The sequence below is a fragment of the Vulpes vulpes genome, chromosome 15 (genome assembly GCF_048418805.1).
Source record: "Vulpes vulpes isolate BD-2025 chromosome 15, VulVul3, whole genome shotgun sequence".
NCBI classification, from domain to species: domain Eukaryota; kingdom Metazoa; phylum Chordata; class Mammalia; order Carnivora; family Canidae; genus Vulpes; species Vulpes vulpes.
This window is the reverse complement of record NC_132794.1, coordinates 48,649,748-48,676,978: the sequence shown is the minus strand read 5'-3', so window position 1 is coordinate 48,676,978 and position 27,231 is coordinate 48,649,748. Positions and strand designations below refer to the sequence as shown.

At 57.6% G+C, this 27,231-nt stretch overlaps 3 protein-coding genes across 9 annotated transcripts in view; 1 reads left to right on the top strand and 2 right to left on the bottom strand.

Moving 5' to 3' along the window:
- Positions 1–8,647, top strand: part of SPTBN5 (spectrin beta, non-erythrocytic 5) — a 46,473-nt gene extending 37,826 nt beyond the window's left edge. Inside the window, exons 50-69 of the mRNA XM_072738122.1 lie at positions 229–366; positions 445–701; positions 871–1,057; positions 1,207–1,413; positions 1,692–1,888; positions 1,982–2,186; positions 2,436–2,630; positions 3,445–3,600; positions 3,854–4,071; positions 4,239–4,428; positions 4,655–4,831; positions 5,005–5,109; positions 5,466–5,699; positions 5,877–5,948; positions 6,440–6,526; positions 6,635–6,726; positions 6,879–6,964; positions 7,806–7,856; positions 8,090–8,183; positions 8,407–8,647. Of these exons, the coding sequence (XP_072594223.1) occupies positions 229–366; positions 445–701; positions 871–1,057; positions 1,207–1,413; positions 1,692–1,888; positions 1,982–2,186; positions 2,436–2,630; positions 3,445–3,600; positions 3,854–4,071; positions 4,239–4,428; positions 4,655–4,831; positions 5,005–5,109; positions 5,466–5,699; positions 5,877–5,948; positions 6,440–6,526; positions 6,635–6,726; positions 6,879–6,964; positions 7,806–7,856; positions 8,090–8,183; positions 8,407–8,647 (3,189 nt within the window). The remainder of the gene's footprint in view (positions 1–228; positions 367–444; positions 702–870; positions 1,058–1,206; positions 1,414–1,691; positions 1,889–1,981; positions 2,187–2,435; positions 2,631–3,444; positions 3,601–3,853; positions 4,072–4,238; positions 4,429–4,654; positions 4,832–5,004; positions 5,110–5,465; positions 5,700–5,876; positions 5,949–6,439; positions 6,527–6,634; positions 6,727–6,878; positions 6,965–7,805; positions 7,857–8,089; positions 8,184–8,406) is intronic.
- On the bottom strand, positions 7,773–19,872 carry PLA2G4B (phospholipase A2 group IVB). 3 transcript variants are annotated; one of them, XM_072738356.1, is made up of 21 exons: positions 19,692–19,872; positions 18,274–18,369; positions 18,075–18,147; positions 17,644–17,780; positions 17,388–17,519; positions 17,007–17,047; positions 16,773–16,815; positions 16,468–16,522; positions 16,049–16,179; positions 15,688–15,771; positions 15,373–15,410; positions 14,658–14,793; positions 13,880–14,016; positions 13,440–13,662; positions 13,200–13,317; positions 12,785–12,922; positions 12,480–12,584; positions 12,142–12,321; positions 11,631–11,797; positions 10,434–10,620; positions 7,773–10,358 (listed from the first exon to the last, which is right to left on the bottom strand). In XM_072738356.1, exons 1-21 carry the CDS (start codon positions 19,698–19,700, stop codon positions 10,147–10,149), a joined length of 2,442 nt encoding a protein of 813 aa, XP_072594457.1. In that variant the 5' UTR covers positions 19,701–19,872; the 3' UTR covers positions 7,773–10,146. The 3 variants fall into 3 exon arrangements, with proteins under 3 accessions (XP_072594457.1, XP_025854306.1, XP_025854305.1); XM_025998521.2 differs by lacking the exon at positions 18,274–18,369; XM_025998520.2 differs by lacking the exon at positions 19,692–19,872 and having other exon boundaries at positions 18,274–19,642.
- Positions 19,692–27,231, bottom strand: JMJD7 (jumonji domain containing 7). 5 transcript variants are annotated; one of them, XM_072738360.1, is made up of 9 exons: positions 27,043–27,231; positions 23,328–23,481; positions 23,002–23,199; positions 22,524–22,580; positions 21,941–22,036; positions 21,667–21,743; positions 21,281–21,440; positions 21,088–21,186; positions 19,692–19,872 (listed from the first exon to the last, which is right to left on the bottom strand). In XM_072738360.1, exons 1-8 carry the CDS (start codon positions 27,226–27,228, stop codon positions 21,098–21,100), a joined length of 1,017 nt encoding a protein of 338 aa, XP_072594461.1. In that variant the 5' UTR covers positions 27,229–27,231; the 3' UTR covers positions 19,692–19,872; positions 21,088–21,097. The 5 variants fall into 5 exon arrangements, with proteins under 5 accessions (XP_072594461.1, XP_025854309.1, XP_072594459.1 ...); XM_025998524.2 differs by lacking the exon at positions 19,692–19,872 and having other exon boundaries at positions 20,669–21,186; positions 23,002–23,247; XM_072738358.1 differs by lacking the exon at positions 19,692–19,872 and having other exon boundaries at positions 20,669–21,186; positions 23,002–23,211.

The window sequence follows — 27,231 nt, the reverse complement described above, 5'->3', positions numbered from 1 at the left end:
GCAGACACTTAAGCAACTGGGCCACCCAGGCGTCCCTAAAAAATTCTTAATGTTTTATCTCATTTAAACTAAAGAACCATTGTTCACTCCATTATATAGATAAGGAAAATGAGCTCAGAGAGGTTAAAGAATTTGAGGTCACACAGCTAGCACACAGGCTGGTGGGCAGAGCCAACACCAGTCCCCTGGCACCAGCAGTCCTGAGTCCATGCACCGGATTTGCTGTAGGAGGGGCAGAGGCTGCTGCAGGAGGGCCACCCAGCCTCAGAGACCATCCAGGAGCGGCTGCGGGAGCTGGGAGAGCTCTGGGACGAGCTGCAGGCCAATAGCCGGAGGAAGGCAGCCGCGCTACAAGAGGCTTGCAAGGTGGGTTCTGTGCGCCATGGAGCAGGCTGGAGGCGGTGCTGGGCCTCTCCTTGGAGCCCACCTCACATTCTGCCCCAGGCTCTGCGTCTCCGGCGGAGTGTGGAGGACCTAGAGAGCTGGCTGGAGCCTGTGGAGGTCAAGCTGAGAGCCCCCATCGGGGACCAGGCCCAGCCTGAGCTGGACGAGCTCATGGGGGCCCAGGGGGAGCTGGAGGCAGCGGTGGACCGGCAGGCCGCGCAGGCACAGTTGCTGCTGGGCCAGGCCCAGGTCTTTACAGGGGAAGGCCGCTGCCTTGCCCGGGACGTGGAGGACCAGGCCCGGCGGCTGCTTCACAGGTAGATCTGCCCTGTGTATCCCCCTTGCCCTCTTCCTCCCCGCCCTCCAGCTTGTGTCCTCGGGGCTCCCCCTTCCTCAGGATGAGGGGCACCCAGCGGGTGAGCTCCGGGCCTGACCGATGGCTGATGGCCGGGGCGCCCGCCCTGGTCCCACCGTCCGCTGCTGCAGGTTTGAGGGCCTGCGGGCGCCCCTGCGGGAGCGCAGACAAGCCCTGGAGGCCCGGAGCCTCGTCTTGCAGTTCTTCAGGGACGCCGATGAGGAGCTGGCGTGGGTGCAGGAGAAGCTGCCCCTGGCCATGGCCCGCGACTGCGGGCAGAGCCTGAGCGCCGTGCGCCGCCTGCAGGAGAAGCACCAGGTGTGGACCCTCCCGCCTCCAACGGGGAGCAGGGGCGGGCGAGCCTCAGATGGAGCCCGAGGCTCTGTGAGCCAGTGGTGCTGGGGGCTGGGGGCGCCGTGCCTCCGGGCGGCCGCTGGCATCCCCGGTCCTGTCTTCCGCCGCCACAGAACCTGGAGCGTGAGCTGAGCAGCCACGAGGCCCTGGCCCAGGCCGTGGTGGACGCGGGCCGCCGGCTGGTGGAGGCGGGTGCCTGCCGCGCCGTGGCTGCCCGCGTGCAGCAGCTGGAGGGCGCCGTGGGCTGCCTGTGGGCCGAGGCGGCGCAGAGGCGGCAGCGGCTGCAGCAGGCTGAGGAGGCCCAGCAGTTCCTGACGGAGGTGAGGGGCGGGAGGGGACGCGGCCCCCCAGCTCTCCCGCCAGGGAGCACGGCCCCTCCCTTCTAAACCGGTGGTTGTCAATCATCATGTTCCCGATGACCTGGAACTTTCTGGAAATGCTGATACTCCCTTGCCAGGCCAGGCCGGAGCCCGTAGGGCGGAGAGCCAGGCACAGGGAGCGAGAAAGCTCCCCGGGGGGCCCCCGAGCTCGGCCACCACCTCCGGGCCGGGAGCCCTGTTGGCCTCCTCCCAGGGAAGACTGTCCGCTCTGCCCCCAGCTCCTGGAGGCCGAGTCCTGGCTGCAGGAACAGGGCTGTGCGCTGGACATCCAGGATGGGGCCCGGAGTGCCGAGGCCGCGCGCGCCTCCCTGCGGCGGCTGGAGGCCACCAGGGGACACCTAGAGGCGTTCGGCCCGCGCCTGGAGAGCCTGCAGCAGAGGGCCGCCCTCCTCGAGGGCAGGCAGCTCCCCGGGAGGTGGGTGCGCGGCGCGGGCGGGCTCTCCCCACAGAGGCGCGGCTGTCGGCCTAGCGGAGAAGGGCGGCGGCTGGGTTGTCCTTCCTGCCGCAGCGCCCAGGTGCTGGCCCGGCTGCGGGCGGTGGGGGAGGCCCATTCGGGGCTGCTGCGGACGGCGGAAGGCCGAGCGCGGGGCTGGCGGGAACAGCTGCAGTTCCACCGCGTGGAGCGGGAGGCCCGGCTTCTCGAAACCTGGCTGGCCAGCAAGGTGGCCGCCGCCGAGTCCCAGGACCATGGGCGGGACCTGGAAGCCGTCGAGGTGAGTCTTCCCTGGGTGAACCTGGGGAAGAGTGGACTGCGGCTGAAAGGAGCAAAGGAAGTGTGCGTCCGGGGAGGGGGTGAGGGTGTGAGCAGAGGGAAGTAGGGGGCTCTGGGCCGGTCCCTGCGGTCCGGAGCCCGAGCCCAGGACCTCATCCAGTACGGACCAGGGGACTGTCAGGTACAGCGTGAGCACGAGCTGCGGGACTCTGCCGCCAGAGTGCCCCTCGCTGGCCCTGTATCCTCGCAGATGCTGGAAAAGAAATTTGAGGCTTTCAGAAAGGAAGTTCAGAGCCTGGGCCCGGCCAAGGTGGAGGCCCTGAGGGAGCTGGCGGGCTCCCTGGAACGGACGGCACACAAGTACAGTCCCCAGATCCAAGCCCAGAGGAGTCGTATCGAGGCCACTTGGGAGAGGCTGGACAGGGCAATAAAAGCCCGCACACAGGTAAACGCCCCCAGGCCAGGCCGGGGCAGCCCAGGGGCTGGAACAGCTCTGCCTTCTGCCTGGATCCAGGACAAGCAGACACGCTGGTTGTGTGTGTGTGCGCGCGCAGAGGGCGATGGCTGCCTCTAATTCCCAGCATGGAGCAAGTGGGCAGTCTCAACACCTTGCACTTCCACCCCACCTCAGCCCTCTCCTCCAGTTTGGATTCCTGCTGGTGCAGTTCGCACCTCCAGGGAGAAACAGGAAGCATGTGCGGCCAGCTTCTGAGCCCCTCGAAGCCTCCCCTAAATACAGGCCTCGGGTTTTAAGATCCACCCTGTTCACCTCTCCTCGACCCCACCTGCTTAACCGGCTCCTTCACGCCATGCCTCGCTCTTCTAACCCCGGGCCCCGCGCGGGCGGCTTCAGTGCTGCTCCACAGCCTGTGTTCGCGGCCCTATGCTGGTCTCTGTTAAAGTAGGCTGCTCCCTGAGCCCCTGGCCTCCTAGGCAGCCTCCTGAACCCACCCAAACCCAACTCTTCCCTCACGTGGGCCCCTCCCCCGCTGCGTCGCCTCCTTTCTGCCTTTTCTCACACATCAAAGACTCTCATCACAGAATGTCCCCCTGAGGCCCTACTGCATCATCAGTAACATCCCACATTCAGAAGCACCTGCCACACCTGGCGCATTTTATGTACCTGCTGGTCACTACCGAGTCACTGAGCCCCACGGTCCTCGTTATTTAAAAGGAGGTGGCCCACAAGGCCGTGTCTCCAGGGAGATAGGACCCTAGGAATGAGCTCAACCCAGAGCAGGCCGTCCCCCCTCTCCCAGAGCCTGGCCACAGCCCGGGAGGTCCGTGGTTTTGAGCAAGGAGTGGCCTGGCTCCAGAGCTGGATGCAGGAGAAGGCCACCCTGATGGCGAGAGACGTCTGTGGCCACAGCCCGTCATCAGTGCAGACCTTGGAGCAACAGCACAGGTGCCTGGAGGTGAGGGCTCACACCCCATGGTCTGCCTGTCGGAGCCCCTCCCTGCAGGTGGTAGGTAGCACCCCGCCCCCCCCCCGCCCCGCCCCGCCCCACCCCAGCCAGGTAGGGCTGGCCCAGGCTGTGGAACAGTGGAGTTGGCTTGGGAAATTCTGGGAAACAGATCAGGACCCCTCAGAGAGGACTGGATGCTCCCAAATGAGGGATATGTGTCAGGTTGACGGGGGTGAGACCTGATTGTGTGTTCTGGTGGCAGAGGGAACTGGCGGCGATGGAGAAGGAGATGGCACGGGTGCGGATGGAGGCCTGCCGGTTGGGCCAGCTACACCCCATGGCTCAGGATGGCCTGTCTGAGCAGCTGGCTAGGGTGGAGGAGGCCTGGGCCACCCTGGAGGTGAAGGCCCGGGAGCAGGGCCAGCAGCTGGAGCAGGCTGTCCAGGGCCACGCCTTCCTCTGCCGCTGCAGGGAACTGCTGTAGGTGGCCTCCTGCCCTGGTGTTGGCTCAGCTCCACCCTGTGGGGTGGGGGTCACCCCAGCACATCGGAAGCCTGACCCCCCTTCCCCGAGCACACCTCATGCCCCACCTCCCAAGGCTGCTCCCCACCCCCACCCTGATGGCAGTTTTGTCTCCCTGTCCCCAGAACATGGGCTCAGGAGAAGCAAGCTGTGGTTTCGTCCGAGGAGCTAGCCGGGGACCTGGTGGGAGCCGAGCGGCTCCTGGCCCAGCATGACGAGCTGGGGCGAGAAATCAAGGAGCACTGCCTACAAGCCCAGGATGTACAGCAAGAAGGGCAGCAGCTGATAGACAGCGGCCACTTCATGTCCCTGGAGGTACGCACACGAAAGTGGACCTGGGGTTGAGCTGGGGATGGAGCTCAGCTACCCAAGGCCTCAGAACACAGAAACCCTCAGTGACAGGCCGGCAAGGAGCAGAGACAGAGAAGCAGAGAAAGGAAGGGCCTGGGCCTTCCCTGGACCCCTCTGCTGGGCACTCCAGCCCTGCCCTGCCTCAGTGCTCCTGCTCATGCATGTGACCCATAGCACCCCTTTCCACCAGGTGGCAGGGTGTCTGCAGGAGCTAGAAGGGCGGCTGCAGGCACTCACAGAGGCCTGCGTCCTACGCCGGGAGCGCTGCAAGGAGAACTGGGGCCTGCAGAAGCTGCGACAGGAGCTGGACCAAGCTGAGGCCTGGCTGGCCTCCCGGGAGGGTCTACTGCTGGACCCCAACTGCGGGGTGAGCCAAAGGCCCCCCGCCATTAGCCAGCTGTACCAGCCCACAGCTGCAGCCGAGGGCAGATCCTGTTACTCCTCTGCTCCCTGACCAGCTAAGCGGGTCGGGGACCAGGAGAGGGAGGCTCTCCACACCCCCATGGAGCTGGGCCTCACCCTGGCTTTGCTTCCCCACAGCACTCTGTGCCTGACGTGGAGTTGCTGCTCGGCAGACACCAGGACTTAGAAAAGTTGCTGGCAGCCCAGGAAGAGAAGTTTGCCCAACTGCAGAGAAAGATGGGAGTGAGCAGAGGCCGGACGAGGATTCCCTAGTGGCGAGGGGCCCGAGGGCTGGGGGTGGGAGCATCCTGGTCTCAACCTGAGACTGGGGCCTCCCCAGTACATGGAGCCCATGTGTGACCCCTTAGGAGAGCCCTGTTCTTTGCCTGGCCAGCTGCCGGGGCCTGTCCCCCCCTTGTCCAGGTAGGCCAGAGCCCCACTATGGACTAGGATGACAGGGGAAGTCTCTTAAGCAAGCTGAACCAGGAGGAGATAAAGAGCAATGAGGAGACAGGGATTCTCTCCGGGTGGAAGGGCTTTGGAGAGGAGAGGTGGGGGCACGGAGCCCTGCCCTGGCTCACCTTCCTCCCCTCTCTAAGGTGGAACAGAAGCTGCTGCAGCCGGGGACAGGGCTGACACCCAGCAATGCTGGCCATGGGCTCACCTCCCTCCAGCAGAGGCCCTTCGGAAGCTGGTGGCCAGGAGTACAGCTGGCTGAGACAAGGGACCTGCAGCCAGGTGGCCCCATCAGCCCACACATACCCTCTGCCACCACTGTCTCCCTGGAGCGGGCAGCCAGGCAGCATGAGCCCAAGGGTGCCAGGGCCATGGGGGTAAGGCCCAGACCCTGGAGCCAGCACTGAGGCCCTGGGGGTTTGGGGCACTAGGGATAGGAGCTGAGAGTCCTCAGGAATGAAGTGGTTGGAGAGGGGTAGATTCCTAGTGCACCCTCCAGAGGGGGCCTGTCCTCTGTTGCTGGATGTTTCCTGGGCCCCATCTGGCACTTGCAGGATGCAAAGGGTGCCTTCACCACGGAGGGATTTTTGGAGCTCAAGCAGCAGCTCCTGCCTGCAGGGAGGCAGGTAAGTATGAGGAGATTCCTTCTCCAGGCACCTCTCCTCCACAGAACCACTCGGCTCAGAGGGACTATCAGGGCCTGGCATCCTGACATGATGCTGGATAGCTCCCCCCACCCCCAGCCATTCTTAAGACAGTCTCCGTTTTTCTTTAAGTAATCTCTACCCCTCAATGTAGGGCTTGAACTCACAACCCCGAGATCAGGAGTCACAGACTCTACTGACCGAGCCAGCCAGGCGCCTCAAGATAGTTTCATTCTTTACCTACCACACAGCTTCTGCCCCCCACCCAAGTAGGGTGAGGGGAGGGTGAAGGCCCTCTTCCTCCTCTTGCTGGTCTCCCCGCACATCATCCCCTGGCTCCCTCTTCCCGTGGACACCTCTGTCCAACCCAGGACTTGGCCTGAGAGCCTCTGAAGACACAGGCCTTCCCAAGGCCAGGCTGCAGCTTCCCCTCCATGCCTAGCTGGTGCAGCCTCACTGCCCTCTCTCCACAGCCCTGCTCAAGCTCCGGGGATGGCTGCCATGGCACCTTGGGGGTTAGCTCCCTGAGCCGCCTCTGGGACAAGAAGACAGCAGCAGAGGTACTAGGCAGTGGAATATGAGGGCGGGGGGGGGGGGGGAGGCTGAGCACAGGCCCACAGAGAAGAGCAGACATGTTCAACAGTAACCCCTTGCTCATCTCTTCTCAGAATATGGCCCCAGTGGCCACCCTTGACCTCAGAGAAGCCCAGTGTGAGAGGCTGGGCCACCAGCATGGCAGGAAACACGCTTTCTCCTTAAAGTGAGTGCTACTGCAGAGGGAGACAATAGCCCCAGGACATACTGACGCAGTAGGCACAGCCTCCCAGAAGCTGCCACCTGGATGGGGCTGGACGCAGGGGTTCACCCATGTGGGAAGTGCAGAGATTTGACCCGTGGCTATCTGGGTGGCAGGTTGAGCAGCGAGGTGGAAAACCCGCGTGCAGCACCGTCAGAAGGGCAGGCTGAGAGCCCGCACCACGTCCTGAGCCGCACAGCTGGTAGGTGCCACCAGAACCTAGGGAGGGACTTGGGTGTGAGCCCCTGGGCCCCAAGCCGCTGTTTCACACATCCTCAGCCATCTCGCATCTAGTACCTCTAGAGCCTGAGATGTAGTTGGGACTTAGTGTCTTCTCAAAGAATTTAAGGCCCAGAAAAGGTAAACCACTTGCCATAGATCAGACAGCTCATCTAATTAGTACCAGAGGTAGGGCCAGGCTTGCCCCCAGCTGCCGCCTGGTCCCTTTGGAGTCTGTCTCTGTGACTCCCCTGAGTGCTCCTAGGCTTTGTTCTGTGACCCTAGGACCTTCTCTAACCTTCCAGTCCTCAAAAAGCTCTGAATGTACTGCCCTTGGGTATCTTGTGGACAGTGGTCAAACCTAGTTCTATCAGGAGGGATGCCTGGGAAGCACCCCTGCACCAGGTATCTGTCGGTGTGGTCGGACAGGCCCCACCTGGACAGCATGTTCAGGTCATGTCCTCAGGCTGCCGGGAGCCCAGGTGGGAGTCCTTTCCTGTTCCTCCCAGTCTCTCTGGGTTCTTGGCTCCATTCCTTGCACTGTCTCTGGTCCCCTCTGAGCCTGTCCTTCCAGAATCCCAAAGGGATCTTGAGTTTCTTCGGGATCTCCTCCAGACTGAGCCTTTCTTAGCCTGCATTCAGACTTTTAGGAGGCAGGGTGCACTGGGGGCCTGCCTGGGGGCTGGGCCTGTGCCGCACCTCCGCACAGGCAAAGCTTGGTGCATACAGAGCCTCCTGTGGTGGGCACATCTGTCTGTTTGGGCCGCTTTTAATAAAAATATCAGACTGGGTAGGTTATAGACCAGAACCATTTATTTTTACAGTGCTAGAGCCTGGCAAGTCCAACATCAAGGCACCAGCAGATGGGGTGTCTGGTAAGTCTGAGTTGTGCGTGACACCTGCTTACTGTGTCCTCACTTGGTGGAAGTGGTCAGGTTGTTCTCTGGGGTCCTTTTTGTAAGGACTCCACCCTCCTGACCCCATCACCTCAGGGTTAGGATTTCAACATATGCATTTGAGGGAAGACACAAACATGCAAGGAGGCTGCTGTCTTCAGAGGGCCTAGCACCTGCACCAGGGCTGACACTGAGCTCCCTTTGCTCTGCAGCCCAGAGTCTGAGCCTGGAGCTCAGAGCCAGACCTGTGGGCTTCCCAGCTGAGCACACTGCTGAGACGGTGTCCAGCCCTGCTGCTCCGCTCAGGTAGGGCACCTGGGTGTGTGTGTGTGGGGGGGGGGGGAGTCCTGAGTCCCCAGGACTGATATAGCTGCTGCTGTCTTAAGATCTGGAGCCTCAGACCTACGCTGCTAGGGTATAGGGTAATCCCCATATTGGAGACCCTCAGCAATAGAAAATCCAAGCACCCATCCCACTGCGTACAAACCCCTGCTCAGTGTCCAAGTCCTGAGACTCCCTTTTCCCACAGGCTCCATGGCTGTCCCCTGACTTCCTCACTGAGGGGTATGCACGTGAGTGCTGATGGCCAGCTGCAACCCTTGCAGTTCCTGCCGGCTGCTGGCCCTGCCCAGGCACCTGCCCCTGGCTCCTCATGCCTTTCCTGCCCAGGCCGGGCCCAAGGTGCAGACTCCCTCGGTCTCCCCATGTCACTCACTCCATGGCCTCTTCTTCCTAAGACAGAAGACAGGTTGCAAGCCAGCCCCCTCTGACCTGCCCTCTGCCCGCCACCTCTCCTGCTTTCCCCTGCTCCAATGGGAAAGGGGAGACTTACTGTCCTAGAGCAGGCCAGCTATCAGGCTGTTACCCCACACACACACACCCCCACAGACTCAGGCACAGACAGAGCCCTTGCAGCACACCTGAGGGCAGCCACGGCTGCACAAGCCTGCTGCACAGGACCCACGGGCTCCGCTTTAGGATTCAGATGACTTATCCTGGATGGTGGCTTCTAAGGCGGCCATTTCTTCCACTGTGTTGCTAGCCACATGCCCAAGGCAGGGCCCAAGAATTGGTGGGCCAGAGCAGACAGGTAAGGGGGAGTTGAGTCACAAGAACCTGTTTCCTCCCACCCACTGGCCTCCTCACACCCCAGTCAGACCTGCAGCTACCTGTCAGCAATCAGTATCCAAGTAGCACAGCAACATTAAAAGAAGGTGGAATGTTCAAAGGGAGGCCAGGCCCTGCGTTCACTCTGCCTTCCTATTACTCCCAACAGATCTAGGCCCTGAAGCAAACCCTGAGCTGGCACCAACCAAGGACAACCTCTAGAGAACCAGAACAAGGCTCTGCTACCCAGCTACTCAGGACCAACTTCTGGAATAGACTGTTCCTTGTTAAGAGGCAGCCCTCACCAAGATCACAACTTACTGAAGTTAAGCCATTGGTGCTTGTCCCTTTGGCTGCTCTGATCCCACCCCTCCTGTGGAACAGGAAGCAGCCCTTTGACGGGAGGAGGACAGGGGTGCTGGCGCCACTGCCTGTGCATCCATTCACCTGCACAGGGCCAGGATCCAGCAGCAGCACCCCCAGGCCATACTGGCCTCCTCCATACTTGGAGAGTGTAGCCCCAGTGGGGTATGCACGGCCCGCTCTCCCTCTGCTAGCTAGCTCTGTAAGGTGCCTGGGGGGAGGTTTTTTCCAAACCAGTCCTTATTCTGTATAACCAAGAGCCCAGGGTGACCTGTCCTTTCTTGACAGCAATGACAACCCGCTACCATCTCACATTTATGAGCCTGTGATCCACAAATCGCTCTATTTCGCTCTGTACAATCACTCAAGGTTGCAAGGGAAAATGGTCCCCTGGCTTTGGGTGCTTATGCAACTGTGGTCAGTACTGCTCTGGGCTCACGCCATTGTCCACGTCTACGTGAGGCTACCACCGAATCCCTGAATGTTCTCCTTGCTTGAAGAGGACACGTCTCTGGCCTGAGGAGACCAGGCCCAGCCCTGTTAAGCCCTCAACCCCCATGCCTGTGTAGGTGGCAAGGCTGTGGTGGCCCGTCAGGGTGGCGCTGGGCACTGACCCTGGCATAGCCATTCAGAGGGCGAGAGGGCCGGGGCCGGGCCACTCAGGCCCGAGGCTCTGGATGATCTGGTGAGTTGTCTCTGCCCCAACTCACCCAGAAGAGCCAGGGGGCCAGGGAGTGAGTCTACCCAAGTGGCAGGGGAGGGGCGGTAGGAACCCCGGGCCAGCCGCCCTCCTGCGCCCTCACTGGGGGTGGCGCTGCCGCCTCCGCTGCACAGCCGCACGCAGGGCCTCTAGCAGCTGCTCCCGGTTGTTGCAGATGTTGTAGTGGGTCAGGCGCAGCAGCTTGTCCGTGTCCTCTGGGCTGTAGGTCACCTTGGAGTAGTGGTAGGGGGAGTCGGAGGAAGATAGGTTCACCTCCCCCGCTGCCTTTTCCTCCGGTGTGCGCTGGATGCCTGGTGAAAGTGGGGAGCTTGGCTACGGGGCAGCCAGAAGGTGGGGGGGAGCAGGAGGAGGGGTGGGGGGCTCACCAGGGGCCGAGTACTCCTGGAAGGAGTCATCCACCAGAGGGAAGTGCAGCACAGCTGGGGCCTCGGGGCAGTCTGGGTCCAAAAACGAATGGCACTCTCCTGGCTGCTGCTGCTCTCCAGCGCTGGGTGAGATGGGCGGGAACGGGATGCCCTGCTCCTGGCACCACCGGCCCAGGAGCTGAAGTTGCTGCAGAGCAGGCACAAGTGCCGTCAGGGGCAGGGCCCACGGGGCTCTCCGGGGCCCCGACACTGGGCCAACTGAATGCAGAGGCTGGCTGAGACCCCTGGGAGTTAGAGCCCGGTTGCCAAATCTGACCGAGGCCCACCCCCAGGGCCAGGCCAGGGAAAGCACCATGACCCTGACCACCCCTCTGCTGCGGCTCCTGGGAGCTCCGTGGCCCAGGGCTGCTGATGGCTTCCAGCTTCCACAGCAACCTTCACTGGACCAACACAAAAACTCACATCACAGGGTTCCCGAGGCCCAAATGAGGACAGGTGCCCCAAATATAAAATACACAGAAAACATCCCCCCCCCCCCCCCCGCCCTGAAGCAGTTTGGGAAGGAAGACCTGAATGCTATACCAGCTACATCTCCTGGGCTTCCTCCCAAGCACTCCTGATGGAATATTCTCCAGGATTATCTATGACCATCTGGAGTTATTAGGCCCTTCAGTACCCCTTAGGACTCATTGTATCCTTTGCTTTGCTTCCCAGCTACCTTAACTCAGAACCTTATTTATTGTGAGATGATAAAATCATGCACGTGCAGGTATCGTCTTAGCCATAAAATGCTATTATTGCTGGTCCCTAAATGTAAATGACACAGGAAAGCTATTTCGTAATGACAGTAAATCTAATGTCTGTGTAAATCAAGAACCAGAAATCTGAACTCTACCTTTTGGCTAACTCAAAATTGTCATTGTGATAATCAGAACATGGTTTTTATGCTTTGTCTTATTACAGTAAATTTTGCTAATAGTTTAAAAAAGAAAACCTCTCCCTTGTCACTTCAACTTCCTGAGCAGAGTAAGTTCCCCTGGTGGTAAATTCATGGGATCCATATTCATATGATGTCCAGCCCCTAAGGGATGCTGGACCACATACTGGACTCGAAGGTAGATCTCCCCTAAAGCCGGAGCCAAGATGCCAGGCCCAGCTGGTGTCACCACTGCCTCCCAAGCCTGCCCCTTAATCCACCTGAAAGGCTCCTTGGAGGTTGTAATCCAGCGACAGGATGAGGTCCACGTCCCGTGTGGGCCGCAGAAGGGGCGGGAAGCTGGTGTTGATAAGGTAGCCAACATCCAGCAGGCAAAGGTGGGGCTCTGCAGGTGTCAGCTGGTTGGGGAGCCCATCCAGTTTGGTGGCTGGAAAGGTTAGGCAGGTGGGGTAGAAAAGCAGCTGTCATTGGTATGGAGCACAACAGACCCCTCTACCCTAATGCTAGCTCCTTGCCACTGGCAGAAGCCAACTCTGCCCTCTAGTCCCTGATCTCTCCTGCCAAAGTAGCCCTGCTACTTCCCAAGACCCCACAGATGGGCCGTGGTCCACAATAAAAAGGAGAGGAAAAGGGTTGCCAGTCCAGGCAGCCCAGTGAACTAAACTCAAAGGAGCTTAGGGCCCAGGGGTTGGGTGTCTGGACCAGGGATCTAAGGCTCAGGTGGCCATGAGCAGACCTTGGAGTGCTGGGACCAGGGAGAGAAAAAGATACCTTTCCAGGTAGAGAAGTAAGGATGTTGGAAGTAGTCCTTGTGGAAATGGAGGCCATGCAGGAAATTGTGGGTGGCCTGGGCCAGTGGGCGCCGCGTCAGAAGGTCAGTGAAAAACTCAACAATCCTGCCAGTCCCAGTGGGAGGCTCTTCTATCTTTAGAAGAGGGACCTGCTCCTTGTCTGCACAGTCAAGAAAGGGGAAAACGGAATATCTTTTAGGAAATGGGGACCCCTGAACTTTTACCCCAGCTTCTGTGGACTGCCAAAGGCCATCCCACCACCCCCAGACACCCCAGTGGCTGCCTCTGCACCTCCTTACAAGGAGCCCAGGCACCTACCCAGGTTGGCCTGATCCTGTGCCCAGCGGTCCCAGAACTGACTGGGGTCTGAGGCCCAGTATAAACTATCCTGGAGGTTGGCTGCATATAGGTTGCTCCAGATACCTAAGAGAGGGAACATAAGGGGAACAGAGGGGACACAAGGGGGAGAGTCCCCCACCCCATCACAATCTGACCTTTTCCCACAACCCATCCTAGACCAGGACATGTCCCCGTGAGCTGAGAGGTGGAGGCCTGCCGTCTTCCCCAGGCCCATTCTCCCCACTACATTAGCTTCCCTAACCTTCCAAGCTCTTCCCTCTCACCTTCGAGGAAGCAGATTCGGGACTCAGGAAGCCGCTTGGTCAGGCGCCCCATGAAGAACTCAGAGCCGAAGAGCTCAGAGGGGATGAAGGCACCATACTTGGGAAAGCCAACCTCATAGGGGGAGAACTCACACCACTCTGTGAGGAGACCATACAGCTTCACTGTGGGGTTCAGAACCCCAGGATCCTCTATCACCACCGGAGGCTCAGGCTGGTCACAGTCACCATGACCATGGACCTATAGATCCCAACCCCATCCCAAAGCCTGAGTGACTCTGGTAGGATGACAGTCTCTGAAAAGCATGGGACCTGGCCCAGAAGCAGTGGGTGTAACACCCACCTCCTCCACAGAGGCCCCACTCCCCCTCACCCTACCAGCCACAAGAGCACAGCTCTCAGCTCCAGGGCTACTCACCTCCAAATTCAAAGGTGCTCAGCTTCTTCTCCTTGGTATTAAGGGCACAGTAGATGGGCAGAGGGTTCTGGCCGTGACTCAGGGCCTCTCGCTGGTCTGAGAGTGTGTGGTTATGGGGCTGGTGGTAGGAGAGGATTTGAACCTAAAGCTGTGACTTTCTGGTATCTGAGACCTTTCCTCCTTGCTGCCCAGGGCAGCTCCCCATCTCCAAACCATACCCTGGCCCAGGAGTCCCCACACCTCATCGTGCAGCAGTGCCTCGCAGATGAGGGCCCACAGGTTGGTGAAGCAGGCCGGGTGGCCCAGGCGGGCACGCTCCCCCAGCTCCCGCTGGTACCGCTGCAGCTGGCTGGGAGCGAGTACACCCAACTTGCTCTTGGTCACCTGTGTCTTCAGTGACTCGGTCGGCCCTGCCAGGTCCTTCTGAGACCATTCCGGGTCCTCGTAGAGGTTGGCCAAAGCCCTGAGAAAAGCCAGAGCCCGGGCGTCACAGCACACCATGGGCTCTCTGTCCTAGGACAACAATCTAGTAGGCACCTCCCAATGGTCCCACTGAGTGGCTCTCCCTCTGGCACGCCCTTTCTCCCAGCTCTCCCAACTGGGCCAGAGGCACCTATGGATTCCAAGAGCCTTACCACTGCCACCCCCGGACTCCTGCACCCAACCTGCCGCCAGCTCACCAGGTGGAGCCTGAGGCCCCTGTGATATAGGAGATGCAATCCAAGAGACCCAGCTCCCTCAGTCCAGCCAACTGTCCATAGAGGGAAACCATCGCCCGGATCCCACCGCCAGTGGCCATAACTGCCACCACTGGAATCTGAAAGCGAGAACAGCCACGTCAGTCAAGACCTGGTCAGGGCTCTTGGAACCAGTTCTGGTCAGGCCTACTGAGGAGGATCTAATCAGAAGTAGCCTCTCAAGGGTTGGGGCTTGTCTGGTTTTAAACACTCCAGGAAAAATGGGCAAGTTCCAAGCCTCATCTCCTCGCCCCTAGCCCCTGAGGAGTGTCATGATCACTTTCTGGAAGCCCCACAGCCACCTCAAGTCTCCCACACAGCGACCCTTTTTCCTCTTGAAAGGAGAAGTCATTTCCCTAGCAAATTCCCCAGGCTTATCTGAACCTCCAAGGACTGCCCCGGGCCAGCGGGCAGCCCTCACTCTGCATGTCTCACGGACCGGTCAGGTTGGACCCAAGTCCCAAAATATGGACGAGGCCAAGAATCAAGAAACAACAAGAAGGAAAGTCAGCCCGGTGGGGCAGCTTACAATCAACCTCCCGGTGCCTAGTGCAAAGCTCTACATCTGATGGCATCAGGCTCCTGTAAACATCAAGTGAGAGGGAAGAGGAGCAGGGGCAGAGAGACAGCAGGCGGGGCCAAGCTCTGGTCTGGTGAAGATACAATCATTCAGCTAGAGCAAGCCTGAGGAAGCCTATCCAGTGCAGTTCAGTCCACAGACCTCGTCCTCCTGCAGGTCTTCACCCAGCTGCAGGACCTGCTTCAGGGCTCTGGCCACCACCCGCTTCCTCCGGCTCAGGAAGGCCTGCTCCTCGGCACACGGTCCGCAGCCTAGACGCACAGCCAGCTCCCTCGGTCTGGCGCGAAGGAAGGGATCATGAGGCAGCTCTTGGCCTCATCACAGAAAAGGAAGCTGGGTCTGCTCGCCCTGAGAAACCCACTGCCAACCGTCACTCCTCTCCCCACCCCTCACTCCTGCCTGGACCAAAGTGTGACACGTGTGGATGGAATGGGGAGAAGGTGAACCCAGACCCATGTGGGAACACTTGGGAATGCAACAAGGACCAGAAATGCTGGTGCCTAAAAATGCCCCTCCAGGGTCCCAGGTAGGCTCCTTGGTGAGTCTGACCACCACAGATCTACTTCCCCACTCTGAGCTTTTCTGTCTTCCCCCACCCAAAGATGACTCCAGAGGAGACAAGAAACTCTTGTCTCCCACCTCTTCGTGGTGAGAAGCTGGTCTCCCAGGCATGTGAAGGGTGGGCAACTCCTCTCCGTCTCATGAAGGTTAGCTAAGGCCCACCCACGATGACTGCCACCTAAAGGGAGTGCAATTTCTCTCCTCTGGTAGTTCCCTTGCCCTATCTGTGCCTCAACTTCAAGTACAGGTGGCGGCCCACTCCCTCCCTCCCTGCCCTCTCCCAGCTGGCTCTCACCCTTCTTCTTTCCTCAGCTCCACCCTCATCAGGGGCTCCTGGAAACCATAAACACTTAAGTCACAGAAATCTGCCATCATGTCCCTCTCATCTCATCCCAAGCCACACCCTATGATGTCCCCCATACTCCCTTGGGCCTCTAGCCATCTCCACAGGGGCAAGGCCTGAGGCTCAAAGGCAGGGCTGCTCAGAGGACCCCTCTCCCCAGAGCCTAGCCCAAAGACCCAAGCTCCTACCAAAGCAGGCTGGCCCTGCAAGGCCTAGGGCCTAGCCCTGCCCACACTTCTGACATTCTTCCTCCAGGTGATCAAGTACCTGGGATGTAGGGAAGACAAGCCTCACCACTTGGCCAGAGGGCAAGGCCCTGAGGGGCACCTTCAGTTGCTCGTGAGGGGCATCCTGCAGGGAGGATGAAAGAAGACCTCAGAATCTCTACCCTTCTGTTCCAGCAAGGACCTCAGCCATGGCCCAGGGAGTGAAATAAGCAGCAGCAGGCAGGAAGGGAGACAGGAGGCTAACGTTAACCCCACCTTTGACCCAGGAGGCCTGATTCTGCCAGAGAGTGATGGGGCGAGGGACTCAGCATGAGGAGAGGGACAAGCTAGGAGGAAGTGTGAAAGGAAGGAGGGAGAAAGACCCTGTAGGCTCCGCCTCATATGAGGGAGCAGCACACTACCTGCAGAAGAATACCCAGCTCCTGCTCCCAGCAGGCTGGGCAATGGAAGCAGAAGGAGCCGGCACCCACGGAGGCATCCTGTGAACCCTCACAGGACCCAGGAACCACAAGTTGAACTCTGCCCTCTGACTCTGGAACAGGAACCGGAACAGAAAGGTTAAGCATAAGGTCTTGGCCCACAGAGGCCCAAGGCTGTCTTGCATAAGGGGTCTGGGGGGCACTTTCCTCTGCCCACTGAGAGGGAAGACTGACATGGGCCGAGGCCGAGAGATGGAGCCCCAGCATGGATTTGCCCCAACTTCTACTGCTGCCTATGAGAGCAGAGGGCAGCTAATGTTAAGGTCCCTTCCAGGGTCCCCTTAGGAAGGGGATGACAAGGATGGAGGGCTTGGGGCTATCCTAGTAGGTTGGAGACTTACGTTTCTGGTTCCCTGCCTCCTCCAGTCGAACGTGCAAGCAGGAGAGCTCCCGGGCCTGAGTCATTACGAAAGCCCCTCAGACTCGCACTCTTCCCCTGTTAGAGCCCCACCCACCCACAGTACCCTGGTTTTGATCCTCAGCGCTTTATTACATTGGCCCTGAGTCACCAAACATTTGCTTGAGGTTGTACCCTCTTGAACTGAAATCCCAGGGGCCCCCAATTCAGCTCTACTCCCGAATCCCCAATGGGGCCCCAGGCTTCAGGCCCAGGAAGGAGAATGGGAGGGAGGGGTTCTGGACTCACCACCAGGATGCCATTGCTGACAAGCTGCTCGACACAGTCTGTCCTGGAAACAGCCCCCAGTGACCCTCGGTGCAAGTCCCGCTTTCCATGCTCTCACCCCCAAGGACGACAGGACATTCCTCCACCAATACTGGATGTCTCCCAGGGTATGCTGGGCTCTGTCCTTCCCCCAAAGAAGCACTGCCACCAAAGGAAGCATTCCCCAAAAGGAATTGCCCCATGGCCCCGACTCACAGTCTCTGCAGCCGAAATTCAACTTCTAGCCGCTCCTCGCCCTGGAGAGATAAAGCAGCAAGTTAGAGGGGTGAGGAACGTGTGTGTAGATTTCAATGCAGACGCCAGCTGGGACTCCTGGGGAAAGTGGAGAGAGCCAATGGCCATCTCCAGGGTGCTCTGTTCACCTTCTCTGGGTGGCTCCTAGAAAACTGTTACTGGCTTAAGGGCCAAGAAAGAGGGTCAGAGATGGCACTGTTCCTCTAAGGACAGCAGGGGCCTCTGGGATGCCAGGGAAGCCTGGCCCACTCACTGCAGAAGAGGGCCATGTACCCAGCTCCACCCCAAAGCATTTGCCCTCCCTGGGCTCAGGCTCACTGCTACCCTGTTGCACAGCCTTGCCTGAGGGTTCAATGAGAAGCTCTCTCGGCGGAACTCCCCAGCCTGCAAAGTCCCCACGTCAAACAGCACTGACAACATGGGGTCATCACTGGTCAGAAGGTCCTGGTCAAAGACTTGTAGCTGTAAGACATTCTGGAAAGGAACAGAGTAAGGGGCTGCAGGACAGAGGAGTGGAAAAGGAAGGTGAGCAGAGCCAGAGCAGGGAAGGAGGGCTGGCAGGGGCAGTGGGCAGGGCAGGGGCTGACGTCCGGCCCACCTTGAGCTGGCTATGGATTCGAAAGCGAAAGCTCTGATTCCAGATGGGATTTCTGCAGTTCTTGACTGTGCGAGTCTGGAGCCTGTGGCTAGAGGCTGTGGGCAGCCAAAGGCTTACGTAGCAGTCAGAGGGGGTCACTGCAGGAAGGAGGAACAAATGGCTGCTGATGGCCAAGAGCCCTACCCAGCCCAGCTGCCCGTGTCCACGACCTTCCATCACAGGCAGCCCTGGGAGGCTTAGAGACCCATGCAATGGAGCCAAGTTGGGAGGCAGGAGGAGCAAAGGCTGAGGTGCTAGGAGACATTCCACCCAGCACCTCCTCTTGGCCCCCTCTCCAGGACCCCCTGCATGCCCAGTCCTAGCATCTCTTCCCACTGCCCTTCTCCCACTTTGAACCCAGCTACACGGCCCTTCCTGGGCACAGCACTCACCTAAGTCCTTCGAGGGCAGGCCATGGGCCTGTAGGACACGAACGGTGAGCAGGCAGGTCCCAGGAACCTTTGCCTGCAGAGGAGGGAGAGGACAGGCCTGCTGCAGGCTGCTGAATCCAAAGGGACAAAGGCCAAAGAGATGCCAGGGTCACCCCTCCAGGAATAATCCTGAACCAAAGGGCCCAGCCCTGCCAGCTACCTGGCTGCACTCCACCTCGTCAGAGTCCTGAATGGAAAGGTGGCTGTGGTAGCTCCTGATGATCCTGCCGACACTTACACAAACTCTGGGCCAGCTCTGGTCCGAGGGAATAATGAACGCCTTTGCACACATTAATTTGTTTAGTCACACAGCTACCCTGTGTGTAGGGACTACTTATTATGAGCGATCCCACAAGGAAACAGAAGCACAGAAAGGCTAGTCACTTGCCTGAGGTCCAGGGCCAGGACTGGACCAGGCTGGCTCGATTCATGCTCTCTTAATCCCACCCTTACCTACTTCCAGTTCTTGCTATGGTATCTTTTAGTCTTTCCACCCCACATCTCCAGTTAACCCTTGCTAAGCAGTCTTGAGGTGGGTCTTGGGTGGGTGGCAGGACACCTCAGGGATTAGATGGCTACAGAGAGAGAAGAGGCATGTTAAGACCCAGCCTGGCCTTGGGTGCCTTGGTGGGGCTGCTGTCTGGTTAAACAGCTTAAATGGAGACATGCTCCAGTTAAGCAAACTATTTGGAGAGGCAGGAGTGAAGAGCACAGACTTGGTTTTTAGACAGCCTCTCCGACCCCTGGCCAGGAATCAGTTCTGGAAACGGGCCCTTTACTTGGGAGTAGGAACAGTAATTAGCAGCTCAGACCACCCACAGGTTTTCAAGTCCTTCAGGTGCTATAAGGTCAGGCTAAAGAGGGTCCCTAGGTGGATCCAACCAAACCCAGGAACATGGGTTTGGGGATATAAACCATGGCAAGTGTGCCAGAGAAGCCTGTACTAACTAATCTTTTCTTTCTAGCCTTCAGCCCTGCCTCCAAAGGGTCCTGATGGATGGAATCTAGGGACAGAGCTGAGGAAATTCATCTATCAGTGTCTACCCTGAGGGCCCCCACACTCCAAACAACTGAATCAAGAACATTGGAGAAGCCACTTTCTGGGAGCCTGAGTTCCCAGGGCCCAAATCCATGGGGCCAGGGAACTCTGTCTGGAGCCCATCTCTAGGGCAAGAACTCAAGACAACCCCTAATCCCTAGACCCCACCTGTTCCCTAGCTTCTGCTCACCACTCTGATTCAGTGATGGCCAGCTCCCCTCTCTACACCTGGAGAAACTCATCGCTCCTCTTAAGAAATAGTATTAACTTGGCAGGCAGGGGCTGGGTGGCTCAGTTAGTTACGCATCTGACTCTTGATTTCGGCTCAGGCATGATCTCAGGGTCATGCAATCAAACCCCATATCAGGCTCCCTGCTCAATGGGGAGTCAGTTTGGGATTCTCTCCCTCTGTCCCCTACCCCACGCACAGATGCTCTCTCAAAGAAACAAATCTTTAAAAAATAAAAAGAAATAACATTAACCAGGCCCCAGGGTGATCAAGGGTCAGAATGGGGGCCCAGCGGCCTAGCAGGTCTTACCAGAGCCATGAGGCTGACTGTCCTCAAGAGCCACAAACGGCAGGCAGTGGGTGCAGGACCAAGGACTGCGGGTTTTTTAATCCAGAGCCAGTGATGTACCAGCAGGCCCCAAGCTCCTCCCTGGTCCCTCCCAACCGCCTCCACTCCACCCAAGCTTCACACCCACTCCGGGACAAGCCACCTGCAGAGGAAATGAGGAACCTATATGAAGACCCAGACTCCCCCATGATGGGGGCCTACCACCCAGAAAGAGCCATTCCCTCCAGCCGTTGCCAGCAGCACCTATTCCACCCAGCCCTGCTCTTGTGCCTGGACCTAGAAGGGCCAATGACATCTAGAGAGCAGGGAGTGGGCCCAGGGGAGCAGCAAATGGAAGAACCTTGTCCCCTGTCACAGGGTCTTTCACAACCTCCAGTGCCAGTAGGACAGGAATGCCCAGTCCTGACTGAAGTGCTTGGCCAATCTGAGGGGAGTGCCCCAGGCCCATCACAACCTGGCAGGGGTGTGGTTTGTTCTGTGAAACAGCCCTCTTGAAGCCAAGTGCACAGCTGTGTCACCCTGGGAGCTGGGTGGCTGGGATGAGGAGGCCTCCGGGTGGCATTCAGGAAGGTCTGGGTTGGTGCAGGGAGGGAGGGAGTCTGAATGTGGAGACCCCTGTGAAGGTGAGGGGCAGGGGCTTCTGTCCACCCCCACAGCCACCTGTCCTTGTTGTGAGAGAAGCAGGGCACCAGACCCCAGCAGCTGCCTGGAGCTGGAGGTCAGCAAACAAGGCCAGAGCAAAGCTGGGTACAGCTGTATGGGCCGAGTCAGTGGGGCCCGCTTGCCTGGAAGGGCTGCAATTGCTCTCACGGATACAGGGTCTTAGCAGCAGAGAGCTCCTCAATCCTGGGTCTGGACCCAGGCCTCAGCCACAATCAGAGGAACCCTGAAATGTTTCCAGCCCTCACCAGACCACAGAAGGAAACTTCGAGAGGGAGTCTTAGCACACATGAATCACAGTCATCTTTTATTATACATTTCCCTCCGTGCCAGCCCTTATGGTCCTTAAAGATCTTTCTCCAAGCCTCACAACCATGGGGTAGGATCCACCATTTTCTCTGTTCTACAGACAGGACATCAGTGCTCCAAGGTGGCAAGTCGCCCAAAGCCACAGTGTTGGTGAGAGGCAGCACTGCACCTGAAGCCCCACTCCTCCTCCAGGACAGGCTGCTGCCTCACCAGTGTGGCAACTTCCTGGGAGCCCACACCCAGACCTGTCTGGCCCCAAATTCCCCAGCGATGATCCCAAGGCAAGCTGGGCTGGCAGCCAGCACCCTCCAACTCCAGGTTGCCTCTGGAAGTGACCTGGCCAGGGAGGGCCACGACCTTTCCCACCATTGTCAACGGCAATGTTCACCAGAGCTCCATCAGTCGAGGCCGGAGGCCTTAGTAAGGGAGTCAAGCAGCTGGAAGTAACTGTACTTAAGGTCATACTCCATGTCATACCAGTAGTTCACTGTGGGGGAAATAGAGACTTGAGCATGAAGGTACCCCCCCAACCTACTGCCTCCCCAACCCATCCCCCAGCTGCCCTCTGGGCAGCTCCTTACCAGCAATGCAACCATGGGACTGCTGCACGTGGTGGAACCACAGGGCCGGCAGGTAGAGAATCTCACCGGCCTGCACCGTGCAGCAAAGGGCCCGGGCCTGACTGTAACTGGGGTACCGGGCCAGATCTGGAGCCAGTGGGTCCAGTGGGATCCAGGGTACCTGAGGACACGATGGATGCCAGGGAATAGGCCCAAAGGCCCCAGGCCCTCCAGCTCTATCCCTTCCAAAGGTAAACACCACAAGCCCTGCCCTGTTAGCACCAGGAGAGCCCAGACTTCGGGATCTTTCAGAGCCAGGTGCCATCTCCCCAGCTCTATTGTACCTGTTTCTCCAAGATCAGACTCCCACCCTCCCCCACCCCAGGGCCCGGGAAGGAGGCAGACACCTTCTCCATGGCTTCTTCATCCACCATCTTAAAGGAGCCCTCCTGGGTTAGCTGGTATGTTGCTGGTGTGTACAGCTCTGAAACCAGAGAGAGAAAGGTATGGGGACACTCAAATGGCCTGCAGCTTGTCAGCTCCTCCCACTTATTCCCTGAGCACAATGGCAACGCTGTGCCCACACCTCAGGCCTGGCGCACCAGCCTGCCCAGGGCCCCCACTGCCCTCCCTCTACCTTGGGCCACCAGCTCTCCAGCACTTAGAGGCTGAGTCCCCTACCATAGGGGATGAAGGGCCGGTCGCTGGGTGGATGTAGCAGGAAGCGTTTCTCCCCTGAGACCACACAGTAGAGGTTTTCGTAGTGGTCCTTATGTACTGCCAATACAAAGAAGCCCCAGTGGGCAGGGTTAAGAGGGGGCAAATGATCACATCCAATGCCCTGCACTTAAGACAGATGTGACAGATAGTATAACAGAAGAGCACAAAGCAGGCTCCAGGGAATGCTGAGGAGTTGGGCAAGCATTTGGCATTTCCGATCTCTGCCTGCCAGCGACTGGATGCTCACCAGGTCCTGCGCTCATTACTGCCAAGAGGGGAAATTCAAGCAAACAAGGTTCTCCTGAGTTTACCCCTGACCTAGCTGGCCTATGGAGGGCTTTCTAGAGACCTAGAAGAAACAGTGCCCTCTACCCCAGTGCCATGGGACCTTCCCTAACCTGAAAAGCCCTCTGTCATGTCCAAACCCCAGAATTCCAAAAGAAATCTCAGAGAATAGCCCATCTAACTTCCATCCAAACCCAACCTTCCACTCTTGGCCTCCTCTTCCCTCCTCCCCCACCTCTTGTACTCCTTTGACACCTACAAGATGTCACTGCAGCCGCCTCTCCTAGCCAGAAGTTCACAGCATCAGGCATCTTTCCTGCAGGTCAGAGGTAAGAGACAGAGTTAGGAGGGGTCATTTTCAATAGTCAGGCTGGGAATGACCTGATGACCAACCACCATACAGTGATGCTGGACCAGAACCGGGGGGCGGGGGGGTGCTGAAGGGAGAGAGAGAAGGGGCAGGCACCAGAAGCTCACAGGGAGGAGCAAACAGGGAGAAGGCACAGAGGAGGGTGAGCTCTAGGAGGAGTCTCTTCCCCTGGGGTAGAAAGGAGGGTAACAATGTTCAGTAGTTCAATACAAAGTTGTGGCCTGGAGACTTGAGCATTTAGTGCACAGCACTTGACCTTGAGGGCCCAAGTTTGGCCAAGTCATCACCAAAGGGAGAAGCAGCAAGCAGAGCTGACTCCTTCCTTCCCATTCCTTCCCTGCCTGGCCCATGCCATGCCTTCACTCACCTAGTGCCTCAGAGGCCCAGGGCACGTGGGGCTCTACATCAGACAGCAGCTGGGGCAGCTCGGTAGGCAAGTTGGAACACTGCTTCTGCACATAGAGGACTCCCGGGTGCTGGGCCTGGCCCTCGAGCACATCCAGCACGCAGCTCAGGGGCAGGCGGCGCTCAGCAGGCATCACAAAGCGATTCCCTCGTACAGCATCTGCATAACCATCTGGGGTCACAGCCACACTCACCTCTGTGGAGCCCACTGTGGCTCTGGAAGAAAGGACTTTCAGCCTACCCAGATACCACAAAGTACCACCCAACACCCCCCAGGGGAGCCCCCACCTGAGATAAGGGAAGGACCACTTCTGCAGGGCTGGCCAGTGCTGCAGGGCGTTACGGATGATGCAGGGCCTATTGGGGCAGACCCAGTCTCGGTAGAAGTGCAGTGGAGTGGGGGGCTCGTCCAGGTAGGGCACAGCAAGAGGCACACTGAGCTCTGAGAGAAAGAGGAGGGTTGAGGGGCTGAAGCCAACAGCACCCAGTTGCTGCCCCACTGCCTACATAAGAGATGCATTCCCTGGGCAGGACATGCTGTTACCACTGGATAATGCCCACTGATGACCAAGGGACCCCAGACAACCAGGAATTGAATGAGGGAAATTTAAGGGAGAAAGCATGAAGCACCCACAAACACATTGAGCTGGGCTATAAGAGTCCACAGGGCCAGGGGATGCTGCTTAGCCTAAAATCCAAACCGTCCTTGAGACCAGCCCTGTACAGTGAAACCTCGGTTTTCACACCCTGCAGTGCCCAACCTCCTGCCAGCCATCAGGAGATGCAGCCAGTTAGATAGTGCAGGGAGCTCCCGAATGAGTAGCACTGAGGCCCCAAGGCCACAGGCTGGTGTGGGTGAGTCTAGACTTTGGAAAGCACCCTCCAACACTGATACTGCGTACCTAGAATGTACTCAGCACTTGGTTTAGCCAATGTGGAGGTAAAGTGATGATCCTAGTCATCTCAAGATTACAACCTAACTGGGGAGACAGACTGGCACACAAAACTGTAAGAGGGAAAGCAAGGGCTGAACTGTGTCTCTGATCTCTGATATTCCTAAACAGCATCAGCATCCTCAGACACTCAGCACTACCACGTGCATTTATGCAGGTCACGCAGTATGTCATCTGTGCAGATGTCTACAGTGGCCCTGTGTCAATTCTCTCAAATCTTAGTTCTTCTTTCTCCCTCACTCCTGTCACTCTACTGATGCTCTCGAAGTTCTAGTGATTCTACCTTCTGTCTCTTAAACTATACCCTCCTTTCCTCTGCCAGTATCTACCTTTAGATTACCTCCTCAGGTCCTCAAATATTACTTCAACGAGGCTTTCTTCTCTGACAACCCTTTTAAATTGGAACCTGTCCCCAACAATCCTATACCCCTTGCCTTTTTTTCCTTCTCTACCCCTTTTGTTCATCACCATGTAGTGCACTATGTATTTCACTTGGCAAAACTGTCCATTAGTCTCTCTTGCTAGCATCAAATATAAGCTCCATGGAGGCAGGGATGCACTTCTTGTTCTCTGATGTATCCCTAGGACCTAGAAAGGTCCCTAACATACAACAGGTGCTCAGTAAATATTGGCTTTCTGGTTCAAAGTCTCCAATATCTCCTGGCTGGCTGGTTGCTGTAGAGAACTGGTTCCCTTGGCTCAATTCCACTCCCTCTCAAAGCATTCCTCACCCTGGCCCCAGTCATCTTCCTAAAATACAATCTCATCTTGCCATACCCCTAGTTAAAAAAAAAAAAAAATCCTTTGATGATTTATAAATTATAGTCCACTCTGGCATGCATTCAAGGTGATACATGATCATGATCAGGCCCAACCTACTTTTCCAGTCTGGTTTCCTCCTGTCTGGTGCCTGCCCCTTACCACACTCTCAGTTTGGCTCCACTCTCAGGTGGAGCCAAACTTCGTTCCTGCTGCTCAGACTGAAATGCCTTTCTCCTAGCGTCTATAAAGGGTACAGAGGGCTTGACTTTTAGTTTCATCTGTGAGATCCAGCCTGAATGCCTTGGCCCCAGTGGAAGGCCACGGCACTAATTTTCACCTCTGAGGTCACGCTCTCTCTCTCAAGTCAGTCTGCACACTGGTCATCTTTGCTTTGCAGTCGGAAAGGAAACGTCTTTAGATCAAAAAGTGGGAAGTGGGGAAGTCTTCTCCAAGTGGGAAGATGCTGGTGGACTCAACAAAACTGAAAAGGAGAGAGATGGCACATATACTTACTTCACCGGCCAGAAGGAAAAGAGAGAACCTGCCAAGCTGATACGGGAGCAAAGGGCCAGCCCAGTCAGGCCAGCCCATCAAAGCAGTCACATTGGGAAGGTGATTTGGGGTGCCATAAATCTCCCTCTTGTTCTCACTGGGATTCTTAAAATATGTGGAAACTTCCACTTTTTTTTCACCTTCTGTATTTTCTGCAATTATTTCAGCTTTACTACCTCATCAAGGAAAAGACCTATAGAGAATGGCTACTGCTCCCTTCAGAGGCTTCAATGTGAGAGAATTTCAAAAGGGACCCAAACAATTCCTTTGGCTTAACAATTCTTCTGCTAGAAATCTAACCAACAAAAATACTCATACATGTGCACACTGGCCTCTTCACTGTTCCGCGAACACACCAGGCACACTTCCACTTCAGGAAGTGGGCCCCAGTGCCCTCTATCTGCAATGCTCTTCTCTCAAATGTCTGAGTGGCTCACTACCTTCCTCTCCTCCTTCAAGCCTGTGCTCAAACATCGCTTTATCAAGGCAGCCTACCTACCCTGACCATCTTAGTTAAACTTAGAACCTGCCCCCTAGGGGATCCCTGGGTGGCTCAGTGGTTTGGTGCCTGCCTTTGGCCCAGGGCGTGATCCTGGAGTCCCAGAATCAAGTCCCACATCCTGCTTTTCTCCCTCTGCCTGTGTCTCTGCTTCTCTCTCTCATGAATAAATAAATAAAATCTTAAAAAAAAAAAACCTGCCCCTACCCCATCCCTGGCATGAGACCTCTTATTCTGCTTTACTTTTTCTCCCACATTTATCTTCTAATCCATCTCTTCGACTGTATAATTAACTCATTTAGTGTGTCTAGTGCTGTCTGTCTCACCTGGAATGTAAGGTCCATAAGGGCAGAGATTTGTTCACTGATGCATCCTAAACACATTGAGGTGCTTACTACGGAGGTGCTCAAAGTATTCATGGAAGCATTAGTAAAAAGAAAGACTGCAAATGACCTAAATACCTGTCAATAGTAGACTGATTCAGTAAGTTACCACACTAGTACCCAGGTGTGAAAAAGACTGAGGAAGAGGGATATGGGGTGGTCTTCAAAATACATAGTGCAAAAAAGTGTTTAGCAGGCTACCATTTGTATACAAAAGGAGATACACAGTTGTGCGTGTGTGTAGGTTTGGAGTATTTCTGCTTCTGGGAGGATGCAAATTGGAGCCTAGAACGGGAGGAATGCTTACATTACAAACACGTTTTTTTAAACCACGTGCCTGTGTTGCCAATTAACAGTAAAACAAAATTGGGAAGGAGGGAGAGAGGGAACCAAGGAGAGAGAAAAATAAAACGAAGCAGGGGAAGAGCCAGGGATTCCTTGTACAGTTGCCTACGATTCCCCTAAAGCTCTGCACCGGCTTGGAGAAGTCCGCTCCTGAATAAAGTGTCCCAGCAGGGGTTCAGGCAGGGAGCACCCAGGAAGGGCTGGGAGGGGCAAGAACAGACCGCCCCATTATCCGGACCCGACTGTGGGAAACACAGCAGGGGCAAGACTGGCCCGGGCCCTGGGGGTAAAAGCGAAGAGCCACCCCAGAAAGCCACAAGGACATGCCACAAGGACATGCCACCACGGGAGCAGGCCCGCTCAGGGCCCGCACGGGGCGGGCGCAAAACAGCGATCGCAGTGGGCCGGCAAGGAGTCAGCAGGGTCGGGGCGCACCCGACTCGGGACCCGGCTCCCGCAGCCCAAGGTCCCGCCCGCGTCCCGAGGCTGCCCTGCGCGCACCCACTCACCCCTGGCGGCGGCCGGGAATTCTCGTAACTCCCTCCGCACCGCGTCCAAGGCCGCCTCCGCCATGACGCCGCCGCCGCCGCGAGGCCCCGCCCCCCGAGGCTCCGCCCCCGGGTCCTGCGAACCCCAGCGAATCCCGCCGCCGGCGAGAGGCCGCGCCTTCTCCCGCCCGCCCCACTCGCTGGCATCCT